Source organism: Trichogramma pretiosum, unplaced genomic scaffold, assembly GCF_000599845.2.
Source record: "Trichogramma pretiosum strain Unisexual culture from Peru unplaced genomic scaffold, Tpre_2.0 scaffold154, whole genome shotgun sequence".
NCBI classification, from domain to species: domain Eukaryota; kingdom Metazoa; phylum Arthropoda; class Insecta; order Hymenoptera; family Trichogrammatidae; genus Trichogramma; species Trichogramma pretiosum.
The window spans coordinates 82,639-95,104 of record NW_019641635.1 but is presented as its reverse complement, the minus strand read 5'-3'; the positions used below and the strand labels follow the sequence as shown (position 1 = coordinate 95,104).

The 12,466-nt window shown below is 38.1% G+C and overlaps 1 protein-coding gene across 1 annotated transcript; it reads right to left on the bottom strand.

Annotated features, from left to right (window-relative positions):
• Window positions 1-10,190: 10,190 nt before the first annotated feature.
• Window positions 10,191-12,378, bottom strand: LOC106649390 (mRNA-capping enzyme). The gene is made up of 2 exons (XM_014366765.2): window positions 11,223-12,378; window positions 10,191-11,150 (listed from the first exon to the last, which is right to left on the bottom strand). Exons 1-2 carry the CDS (start codon window positions 12,243-12,245, stop codon window positions 10,425-10,427), a joined length of 1,749 nt encoding a protein of 582 aa, XP_014222251.1. The 5' UTR covers window positions 12,246-12,378; the 3' UTR covers window positions 10,191-10,424.
• Window positions 12,379-12,466: the final 88 nt, after the last annotated feature.

Sequence of the window (12,466 nt, the reverse complement as noted above, 5' to 3'; positions counted from 1 at the left end):
AAATATTCCGACTCTTGGAGACTCTGATCGCGCATAAGCTTTTTATGCTCCTGTAAAAAGTCCTTCCACATCTCTTCCAACTGCGCAAGATTTGTTTTCAACCAACTGCCATTTCGTCGGTCTTTGGGAGTTTTCAGCATGGTCTGTCGGAAATTGATCACTAGCTGAGAATTTACCATTTGCTCCTGCACCGCTTGAGTAGCCATCCTTCTAGTTTCAGTTGCTTAAATAATTATCACTACGCTCTGCTACCATGAAAATCCGTGAAGGAACGGGGAGCGGGGTATATAGGATACTTGCTTTGCCCGTTACTCTCCTCTAGGTGTTATGCCGTCGAATCGATAAATGATGTTGCACTCGGTTTTTTAATAATAAAAATACTAACAATTTAATATTTGAAAAACTTAGATATATACAAAAAAATAACGAAATCTTAATGTGACAATCGATGCCATAGGATCGATAAATTATCGCCTGCTCTGAGCGCGTATCTTTTTCCAACTGTACCTTAGCACGAGCCAAGATGTTGCCAACGGCACATACGCGATCTTACCGCTGAGAGTGCGCGATTGACGAAGTTTTACATTCAAATACAAAACGAACATACACGAGCGAACAAGTAGTGTGTTGCTTGTATGCGCTGTGCATCCTTGTTTTAGGCTTAGTGTGCCAACGTCTGATATGGTTGTTGCGGTGCTATAGTGTTCGCATTGTATGAAGACGCTTTCTGCTTTTGGCGCGCTAAATAGCCATTTGTTCTGTTTGTGCATTTGTATCCAGAATGTATCTAATAGGGCCAGGCGTATATCGCAAAATGTTTCTATGTCCTTTTTTTCACCTGCAAAGAGTCTCACCTCACACGGGGATGTTTCGCGTATTATTTGCACTGGGCCTGTGTGTGTACAGACATGATAGTCCCGTAGTTTCTTGCATTTGGCTAGTTTTGTTTCTGTAATTGTTATGTATGAAGTTAAGTCATCCCCTACTAGTGCGAATTGTGATTGTGGCCAGATATATGCAAAATCATTATTTGAGTTATTGGTTTTAATGTTAAATGGGATGGCTGTAAATTTTATGAGATTATATCGCGAGCGGCTTGTCAAGGGGGTGACAATGTAATAGATTAGTATTGGTTCTTTGTACAATATTACGATTTTGGCTATTTTTAGTAGTTCGTAAATATCATTTTCGGTTACCTGTATATTATTATTAGTCTTTACCACTCGCATCAGAGATGCGGTAAATCTTTTTTTTTTATTTTCAATTAGTCTCGACTAAGGTTCCAAAAAAAAATTTTAAAAAAAAAAGGATTAATCTCAGTCTAACTAAAAAAAAAAATTCTAATGCCATTATGCCAAAAGTTATATACAATTAGAAGAAATTAACGTATATTTAATACTTTATTGTGAAAAAAAGTCAGTTATACGCGATTGCTTGATTTTTCTTTGATAATCTTTGTATAAATCTTCGTAGATTTGAGCTGCTGTAGAACATATATGTTTAAAGTGCATGCTACGAGTTAATACGGGGTCTTCAGCTACAGCTTGAGTCATCAATTCTTCAAGAACATTAATGATTTTCTTTACTGTAAAAGTATGAAAATGCTTTTCCAAGCTTTCTATTTCACGTTTATCCTCCGTTTTTTCTTCTGTAGGTCTTTGCAAAATATCTTCAGTTTCTTCAGCAGTTAAAAATTCTTCACTCGGCAAAACAATTTCTAAAATTTCAGATTCTTGAACATCTTCAAAACCCGGACCTCCTACTTCGCGCGTTAAACCAATTACCGACTCAAGAGTCTGTTCATAATTTCTAGAATCTGAACCAAAAACTAACTCCGGCAATAATTTAGACCAACTTGCATTGAGAGTTTGCTCCGAATTCGACTTAGATCCGCGTATACAGAGGACAAAAAGCGCGTATAAGGGAGGAATGTCTCAAACAGCAAACCGCGTAAGTCCGAAACCCGCGTATAAAAAATCCGCGTATAAGGAGGGACTGCTGTAATAAATTTATAATTCCCTAATTATTTTCCCAAATTATAATTTTTCCTCTCAATTTTTCTTTTGTATGCATCATTCTGCAATAGCTTTGAGCTCCTGTTCATCTTGGTCTTGCGTGTAAGCTCTTTTTATTTTATCAATATGCACGTGCTTCTCAACGCCGTCTCGTAGCAGCGTAACATTTTTTGTCTCGTAATTAATATCAATTATTTCATATGGTCCAACATAGTCAATATGAAATTTGCCGATTTGGGGCTCCTTAAGCAGAAAGACTGATTCGCCTACGCGGAAGTGATATATGTTTAGGCTTCGGTCATAATAGAATTTTGATCTATATTTTGCTTGTAATAGATTCATGGCTGCGAGTGTTTGTATGCGAGTTAATTCGCTTACTGTGCTATCCAAGTATGTGTCGTATGCGTAGGAGTTATCGGTGGAGGGAAAACTTGTTGGCGTTCTAGCCTTAAATCCTGTAATTATCTCGATTGGTGAGTATCCTGTAGCCTCGTGCACAGTTGTATTATATGCGTGCTGGGCCAGTGCGAGGCATTGGTCCCAGTGGAGGTTCTCGTTGGTGTACTTTTTGAGGAACTCTGTGAGCGTGTGGTGCATACGTTCGATACCGCCGCAGGTTTGGGGCGGTATACACAGCTTCTATATTTCTTGATGTCAAATAGTTTAGCTAATTCGCTTAGAAGGTTATTTTGGAAGTGTGTTCCGTTGTCAGTGATGATTGCAACGGGTGGCCCGAAGTAACAGATCACCTTCTCTATGAGGGCTTTTGCCACTTCGTGTGCTGTGGCTCGTTTGCAAGGTGTTAAGATAATGAATTTGCTGAGCCAATCTTGGATAGTTAGCACGTAATGGTTTTTACTTCCCTGGTGTTTAAGGGGCCTGTAAAAATCGAGTGAAATTTTGTCAAACGGTTTTGCAGGTGTGTCGGAAATATGTAATGGCAATTTAGTTTTTACGCGTACGAGTTTATTAGTTTGACAAGTCGTGCATCTCTTCACATAGGCGTCTACGTCTGGTCTCATGTTACGCCAGTAGAAGTCGTTTGCAAGCCGCTTGATAGTTGCGTTGATCTGGGTATCTTTAAAAATTTCATCGAACTTTTCAGCTACGTATTGCCATTCGTGAATGTTCAAAAATGTAAGATCTTTCACGATTCCTATATGAGATATATTTTCCTCTATTACTTTGGTTTTCAATTTATGAATGCATCTGGCTAAATCTTTACGCATGGTTTTGTCTTTGACATCGTTTTTGACTGCCATGCAAAATATTTTATTAAATGTGTTATCAATTACCAAGATGTCGCCAATACAGAGTTTAGTATTGATAAAATTCGTATGTGAGATATAATTTCTCTCTAGTAAGGCATCTATTATTTCAGACTCCAAGTAGGGCGTCGTAGTTATCGCGAGTACCAAGTTATCGTTATATTTGAAAGGGTGGTCTCTCAAAATTGATAGCCCATTATAGGCGGTGTTTGGGCCGATTGTCCAAGTTGGCTTATCGCGTGGGGGTCTGGCTTTTGTTCGTATCATGTTCCGTATATGGCGTGTGTAAAAGAGGTGAAATATTATCCGAGTCATTATTTACATGTTCCGCGACTGATTGGTCATTGTGTATGGAGCTTGGCGAGTCGTTTGCCTGATTATATTCGTTAAAAATGTTATGAAAATCTTTTTCGAGCGGTGGATGTTCTGAGTTCGTATCGCCTCTCACCGTATCGAACGGTACCGGACTGTTGTTATCAACAGCTAGTTGTTTGTCTGGTTCGATTTCCCAAATATCGATACGCAGCCCGTGCTTTCCATCTTTTTCACCTTCTTTAATATCTACAAGCAATTTTGTGCTGAGATCTCGAGCGATTTTGCCTAGCGAGCGGCGTGTAAAGCCGTCATTTATGGAGTCTGCCGTCTCTATTAATTGGGGACGGTCATTGAGGTAAGCATCCCACTCAAGTGACTGTGCTTCGCATAGATCAATTTCTTCGATTGCTGCCCTGGTTGGTTCGGAGGTATGCGTTTTTGTTGGTGTTGCTAAGCGCGCGTCAGCTGATTCTTCTGCTAGTTTTTCTTGTTCATTATGTTGCGCGCTAGTGCTTGCCTCCGGCTCGTGCGAATGTGATGGTATTATATTGCTTACTTCAGCTGTTTTTTCATGTGTAATTTGTTCTGGTTTCCTCTGAGTCCGTTTACCATCTTGAATAATTTTGAATATCTTGTCTTTTGCTCTGAGCTTGGCTTGGCGCACAGGTGGCTTTTCTCCCATGTCGTCATCCGAGCTCGAGCATATGGAGCAGGGTGATGTGTCTTTTGTCCTTTTGCGCTTTATTTCCTCTGATCTAGTCGCTTCTGCATCCCTCCGCCTTATTTTATTTATCGGCGTGCGTAGCGTGTCACTACCGCTATCTCCGTCCTTGTCTTCGAATTTTTCTTTGATTAAGATTTTATTATCATTGGGGACTCGTTTCGCCCTCGTCTTTAAGACGCGGGCTGGCGCGTGGTCTTTTTCGCCGGATAGCGTGTTATTTTTTTGCTCCTGTTCGTCCGCGAGCTCGTATAACTGGGCTCTGCCTAGCTCAGCAATATTATCGCCGTCTTGTACAACGGGATTTCTGCTCAACGCATCTACATTACTATTCACCAGACCCCTTCGATATACTATATTGAAATCATAGCCTCGAAGTTCAGCTTTCAACCTGTTGAAGCGCAAGTCTGGTTTTTTCGTCTTGTGAAAATGGACCAGGGGTTGGTGGTCCGTTACCACAGTGAACTTGCGCCCCCATAAGTAATAGTAGAATTGTTCCTTGCCAAACACTACGGCTAGCAGCTCCTTGTCATACGTTGGATATCGGAGTTCGGCGCTCTTTAAGCAACGGGACGCATAGGCGCATACGTAATCCGATCCTATCTCGCCTTGGCCAAGTATGGCTCCTATTGCAAAATCGCTCGCGTCTGTGGTCAAAATAAAAGGCTTTTCAAGATCGGGTGCGCGTAGTACTGGATATTCGCATAATTTATCGATTAATGTCTTAAATGCTTGTGTGTGTTCGTCTAGCCATTTGAATTTTACTGATTTCTTCAAAAGATTTTGAAGTGGGCGAGCTATTTGCGCGTATCCCTTAATGAATTTGCGATAGTAACTTGTCAAACCGAGTAGCTGTTTAACTCTTCTGGCATTTGTCGGTACGGGGTAGTTTTTTATCGCATCGATCTTCGCTGGGTCTGTGCGGATTACTCCTTTACCGACGATATGCCCGAGTACCTTGGCTTCACTTTTAAGCATCTGGCACTTTGCTGGTTCGATGGACATGTTGGCGGTTTCAAGCCGATCCAGCATGCGTTTGAAGCGCTTGTTGTGCTCCTCGAGAGTCTCACCGTAGACCATGATGTCGTCTAGGTAGATTTCTAGCTCTGATCCTTGCAGGCCGGCCAGTGCAAGGCTCATGGCACGGGTGAATATTGATGGTGCCGATTTAATCCCCATGGGCATCCGTTTATATTCGTAAGTTCCATTAGGGCCTGCGAATCCTGTCTTATGAGCTGAGTCAGGATCCATTGCTATCTGGTAGAATCCGCTTCTGAGATCAACGCAGCTTATATAATTCGCAGTTGCCAGGCGTTCGAGGATGTCCACTGCTAAGGGTAAGGGATGGCAGTATCCGACTGTTACCTCGTTCAGTTGTCTAAAGTCGGTCACAAGACGCCATTTCTTGTTACCTTTTGCATCTACAGTCTTCTTGGGTACAATCCATAGTGGACTTACCCAGGGCGTCTTGGAGTGTACTATGATATCGCCTTTAAGCAATTTTTCAAGTTCTTCATTCATTTTTGCTTTCAATTTCGGCGGATATCTATAGTATTTTGGTACGATCGGCTTTTCGGTGGTTGTTTCAATACTGCATGTGATGACATTGGAAATAGGCAGGGGCTCTCCTTCTAGGCCGAAGACATGAGGTTTATATGCGACGAGGTCGCGTACTGCCTCTTTTTCGGCTTCGTCGCAACCATCAGTATCCATAAGTTTAAAAATTTTATTGATACGTTCAAGGTCTTGATTTTGTTCGGCAGGGGCCGCAGCGTTATCAATTCTTAGAGTAAAAATTTTTTGAGCGCAGAGTGCACTGTCGTCCTCACCGACTTGCGCCTCTGCGTAAATTGCTTGTTCGCAAGGTATCAAATGAACAAATGGAGTGGGGATGGAGACTGTTTTATTGCTTGTGTTAATGCATTCAGCGTATATCCATCCGCTCCTATTTTGTGCAACAAAGTTTCCGAAAAGTACATCATTGTGTAAATTCATAATGGGTGCCCAACCAACCAGCTCGTCGTTTAATGCTCGAGCTCTTATAATTTTTCTCATTCGCGGCGGTAATTCGATGACTTCTTCCTCTAAGAACGGGAGAGTTTCGCCGTTCAAAGTCAGAGCATTTATCTCTGCGTCAACTTTACCTTTATATAATGAAATTGTATCCCAGCCGAGTAGTCCGTCTGCCTGGAGCGGCACTGAACTGGGTACTATATGTAGTGTGACTGGCAGGCCTCTAATATGGGCTTTTATACTGCCTTTTGTATGACATACTCCATCGGTAATTCCATTTATTTGGTAGAGTAGTCCCGTATCTATTTGTTCCGCGAATAGAAGATTGATTGAACTTTCTTTGATAATTGAGATTTCGGCTCCTGAGTCGACAAAGAAATTATTTTTACTCTTTATGAACGCGTCGTTATTCCACTCGATTGAGGGTGGTTTTCTACCCGACGTGAAGCACCTTATATGCGCTATCTTGTACTCTAGTTTTTCCATTTCGTGTCCAGTCCTTGAGGACGGGTCCGGACACTCTATTAGTTTAAAGTACTGTTGTTCGCTGGGGCGTTTGTTTGCGTGTTGTTGGGGCTCGGGTTATTCCCTACGGGTGGATTATTCGCCCCGTCTCCGCTTTTCTGCTGGTGATTTTTCTTGTAGTTCGATTTCCCGATACTATAATTTTTATTACCTCTGTTGTAATTATTGTTATTGTTGTATGAGCGCTGGTTGCCGCGGTTTCCATTATTATAATAATTATTACTGTTTTTACCTTGGCTTCCAGTATTATTTTGATTAGAACTTTGCCCACTTGAACTGTCTGCGTTTTGCTTGGGCACGTTTTGCTGATTTTGTGCATTTTGTCGCCTGCACTCATTTGTGTCGTGCCCTCTCATGCAGTCACACAACACCACTCCGTGGCAGAATGGTGCGACTATACGGGTACAGGAGAAAAGTGAAGTAATACAAGCGCTCGTAAGTGAGAGACAGTCAGATAAAACTTTTGAAGATATAAAATAACGTGATTCTAAGACTTCATTGGAAGTAATGGCACCTACGAAGGTTCTGTGTGAACAAATTGAAGATTGTAGCAAAATAGCGGAAGTAAACGCCAAGGGAGCGTCTCCGAGTATCTGCAAGGGAAATAAGGCAGATGTTATAGAGAATTTGAAAAATAAAGAGGTAGCCAAAATGTACGAAGAAGAAATAGATAACAGAGAGAAAATAATAGAAAACGTTAACGGCGATTGCAGTGAGGAAGAGATCTTTGAAAATATAAACCCGTGCGACGAATCATGTAAGAGTTATATAGGGAATATAGAAGAAATTGACCATTGTTATGAAAGAATTTTGAATATTGATGAAAACTTTGAGAATGTGCCGAAACATGTATACAAAAGCGAATCCCGTGTAGATAAGGTTTTGGAAGCCCTAGATATTAGCAAAAAAACGGATAAATGCCATAAAGAGATAATTGAGTTAATAAAAGAATTTGATGACGTGTTCCATTTGAAAGGTGAAAAATTAGGAACGACGGACGTGATAGAGCATGCGATATACACAACAGTAACTTTGTCCATCTAATTCATTTCCTATTCAGCCGCATCGGGGTTAAATTTAAAGTAATTAAATTAAAACAAAAACAAGAAGGGTACGTTCAACCCTGTATTAGGGACGTGACATTCACGACGAGTCGTAACAAAAGGAACCTGAGATATCAATGATCTTTTAAGAACGATAATGTTTAAATGGATTTTCCAGGGAACGTTTGAATAATGCAACCATATTGACATATAGTAATCAATGGTGGAATGATCCCTCTGTATTAGACAAAATTGTCTATCCCCAGGAGCATAAAAAACGTAATTGTACGATCATAATAAACAAATCAAAATAATAAAAGAAGTTTAAAAAAATAAGGAAATAAGAGAACAAGGTCATTTTATTTTTATACTTCCTAAAGTAGTACCGTAGGAGAAAAGTGCTGAATGCGCATGATTATTTATAAACTATAAATAAAGTTCAATCGGGACCAGCCTCGTTAAAAAATGAATAACTATAATCATTGACTCGTAATAACCTACGTTTTTAGCGGTACTCACATCTTAAGTAAAATAAATGATTAAATAATAATTTTTATGAAAAAGTATCAGAGTAAAATTAATTTACTAATTCAATGTAAGCCCATAATGCCTGTGCCAAATTCACTTTCTGCAGCCACTGCGTTGTACTTCGATTGAATATCACTAGTTCTACAAATTTTAGAGTCACCTGCGAGAACGCTCAATTTCCAATCTACACGCCACGAGTTACAATATAAGATAAGAAGTCAGAATTGTAATGTACTAACACCAGATGTGTCTCGCTTGAATGAACGCAGGCAACTGAACGAAATTCGTTAGTTGAGGCCTGCTATTTATAATGCTTTGAGGCACCCGTGAAACACCTGCTTTTATTTGTTTAGTTTAATAACTGTAGCAATAATAAATTCATTAACTTGATACTGTCTCTCAAGCGTACGTTTGAGCATCGCATGATGATCCGATACGACGTTCAATTCTTTAAAGTGAATTTGAATAATATTAATCTGTTTATAATAATTAATAACATAATAAAGCGCGCGATGAAAATAGTGGTTTGATATAAGTGAAAAGATATACATCTGTATCACTTGTATTATTGAGATTTTGTAATTGGGTAATCGTTAATAAAAAAGTGCAATTAATGATAATGATTTGGAGGTTTAAGGTTACACGTCATCTCGTTGTTTATTTGTGATTCTTCAATTAATCTCATTTGTTTAATCATAATTTACATCTGACGATGACAGCTTAATTTATCTAAATAGTAAATATATACTACATCAAATGAGACACCACTAAACAGTGTAGGCTGTGAAAAAATAATTATTTAGATAAAATGAAGATTGCCATGTGCAAGCACGTGGTGATCATATATGTTATTGTTATTTGTTAATTTGTAGTAAAAATCTTATACATTTCTATTATACATTGGACGTACTGCACTTACTGGGGTTTCCAAACTAGTTATGGTGGTCACTGGTCAGGGGGTTAGCGGATTAAGTTCTGGTCACACTACGGTGACAATTTTATGCAACACGTATTTTTTTGCATTATTATATTTAAAAGTTTGAGTCGTTGATATTTTCTGGTAGCTTGTTCGATCAACTTCAGTTTGATTATATTTATAATAAATTATAAATAAGTTAAAAATTATCGATAATAGAGTAAAAAATATAGAAAGGTAGGTAATGTAGGTAAAGTAGAAAATTAAATTAGATATACCCGAATGACGGCGCATGATTTAAATTAATTTTATAGAAAAGAATCTTCCCAAACGCTTCAATGATTAACACATTCGGGTAGAATACTCAAAAAAGAAAAATCTAGAAATCATTTCTGACATTGTTTTGAAAAAGACTGGGGTCACTGAGAGAATGAACGGTCATTTCAAAGAGTTTCGTAAAAACTAAGCGTCATCTAGTTTCATTTAACCTTCAGTTTTTGGCAATTAGACAGGAAATGAAATTATCATGTATCATTGAATACATTCTCTTACTGCATTCATGCCACATACAAGAAATATTCTAAAAAATTTTCAGTATCTAAGAGTTGCGCTGTAAATATTGTATGAAAATTGGATCTAAAACAATCGCAACGGCTAGATAACATTGTTACCATCTTATCCATTGTCTTGATAGTATTTTTTCTATATTTTTTAAAGATGTTTTGAAGTCGCAATTGCGTAACAAGACTATAATTTAAATTTTACATAAATGCAAATTATAAATTTTCTATTGACAATTATGAACTGAATTACACAGCGCTGACATAGGTATGGAGCTCATATATGTATGATATGGCACAAGACTATTATTGAATTAAAACACTTCAATACAATTATAAAACACAAAACTGCTGTTTACTAGATCATTATATCAATAATGTACAAGAAAGCAAAAAAATATTTACAAAACATACCAATTACAACCAAAACTTAGTATGCATTTGTCAGTTAATCTTAATGAAAATGTTTCATTACAGTAACAGAATATAATAATTGAACTTATTATAAATTGTTCGTTAGTTATCTATGCTTATTTTTTGGAGGTGGCATAAGGTCTGTATCATCGTTAGAAAATCTGTGATTTTCTATGTAAGCAAGAAGCTTTTCTTTTGTCACTGGATCCATAATAGAAGCATACACAGCTTTTGCTGTTTTATATGAGTTTGGAAAAGATTTGTCTGTTCTCTCTCTCATAAATATCCACTGGTCATTTTCTCGTTTGCACTCAATTATTTTGTTGTTTAAATCTTTTAATTGCTTTGTGTATTTCATTGTACAAAATGGACGATCCAATTGTCCTACATACAATTCACCAATTTTCTTTTTTAATATTCCCTCTCCAGTTTCAGTAACTATTTTTAATCTGAAATCCACTGAATTTAGAGAAGCTGGCTTCCATTTCAAAATGTCTGAGCATGGTCCTCCTGTGTAAGGCTCTTTACTAGGTTGAAAAATTAAACCATCTGGTTCATGACCTAGTTGCTTTGTAAATTTTTCACCAAGTAAACTAGATGCTTGTGTTATATCCCAGAATTGTTTTAATCTAACGGAAAAGGGTTCTCTCTCTTTAATTATTTTACCCGTCTTCATGGCTTCATGTCTTCCTGCTATGATTTGTTTTTCTATAATGCTATATCGGTCGGGATAAAAATACAATTTACTAACGTCTTTGCCATCATACATGATAACATCATATGCCAAATATCTAGGATATTCTCTGTTTTTATCTTTGTCTATAACCATTTCCTGAAAAATAAGATAACCATCAACAGTTATATGAAATAGTCAATAGTTCATTATTATTTCAAATTTACTTACACCATCCAATAAAGTATCTTTCAATAATTTATTACTATCATGAATGTTTCTGAATGTTAATCCACTGACTTGAAAAACACTATTGTCTCGATCAATGAAATAAACTTGTCCACCACTTTGAATAAACATCATATACCTAGTCCCATCAGCTTTCCATGAAACTCTGTAAGGCTTAGAATGTAGGAACTCAATATTTTGTACATCCATAGATACTGGTTGAGACCCTGGAAAACCAGTACTATCCCAATGACAAATTTGTTGAACTCGTCTGCATATTCCTGTTGCTACTTGAACATCCAGGATAGGTTTTACCCCAGGAACACCAGCCATGAATATAGGATTTTTATTAAATGTCTCTTTCTTAAACTTCTTTCGTTGTGGCTCGCCTGAGTCTTCATCTTGATCTGTGTCATCGTATTCTAAGCACCAAGCAGGAAGTTGTGGAGGTTCAATCGCATCGTCAATATCATCATATCTAGCAAATAATTCATCAATATAATCTTTCTTGTAAATCCCAGGAGGTCTAGCTGTAGCAAATTCACTCAAAGATGCATCTACACTGCATTCGTCTGTTTCAGTGAGATAACTAACAATAAGAAATCCAGTCCGATTGAACCCATGAGTGCAATGAACCCCTATGCTATCCAAAGGATGCTGCGCTATAAAATTTCTACACACTTGAATGAAAGCCATCGTTTGCTCTCTGGATGGTGTTTCACCGTGTCCTTTACACTGCAGCTTCAAATATTTTATGTCGTGCGCTTCCACTTCTTGTCTGTCATAAAATCTACTGGTGTTCGTTAGATCTATCCATAAACCTAATTTTATCCTAGAGCTTCGTAAACTGTTAATCAACATATCAACTGTGAAGCGACATTCGTCTGGTACCTGATCGTCGAAATCCGAGGATAACGGTGTTTTGAAAGCAACAAATTTGTTGTGTATTAAATTCATGGATTTTCGAGGGCAGTGCAGCCATCTCGGCGGAACTGGACCTCTGCCGTTGCTACTCGGATCGGACATTGTTGAAAAATATCCGAAATCAAACACTTCTTTCAAAATGAGTTATTCTTAATGCGACAATGTGACTTCAAAATTATGGCGTTCAGCATTACTCTATGAACGCTAACAGTACACTAGTCTCTAACGCGACACATGCCAGATCTGCGCAGAATATAAGGAACGTGGTATATAATTAAAGGTTCATTTACAATTACAATGGGTCGTTAGAATTCGGAAATGGT

Excerpts from the sequence above, each read along its gene's own strand:
- LOC106649390 (XM_014366765.2), bottom strand. The coding sequence starts at position 12,245 with ATGTCCGATCCGAGTAGCAACGGCAGAGGTCCAGTTCCGCCGAGATGG. Across the intron at positions 11,151-11,222 it reads AAGATACTTTATTGGATGGT|GAAATGGTTATAGACAAAGA; the intron begins GTAAGTAAATTT and ends CTTATTTTTCAG.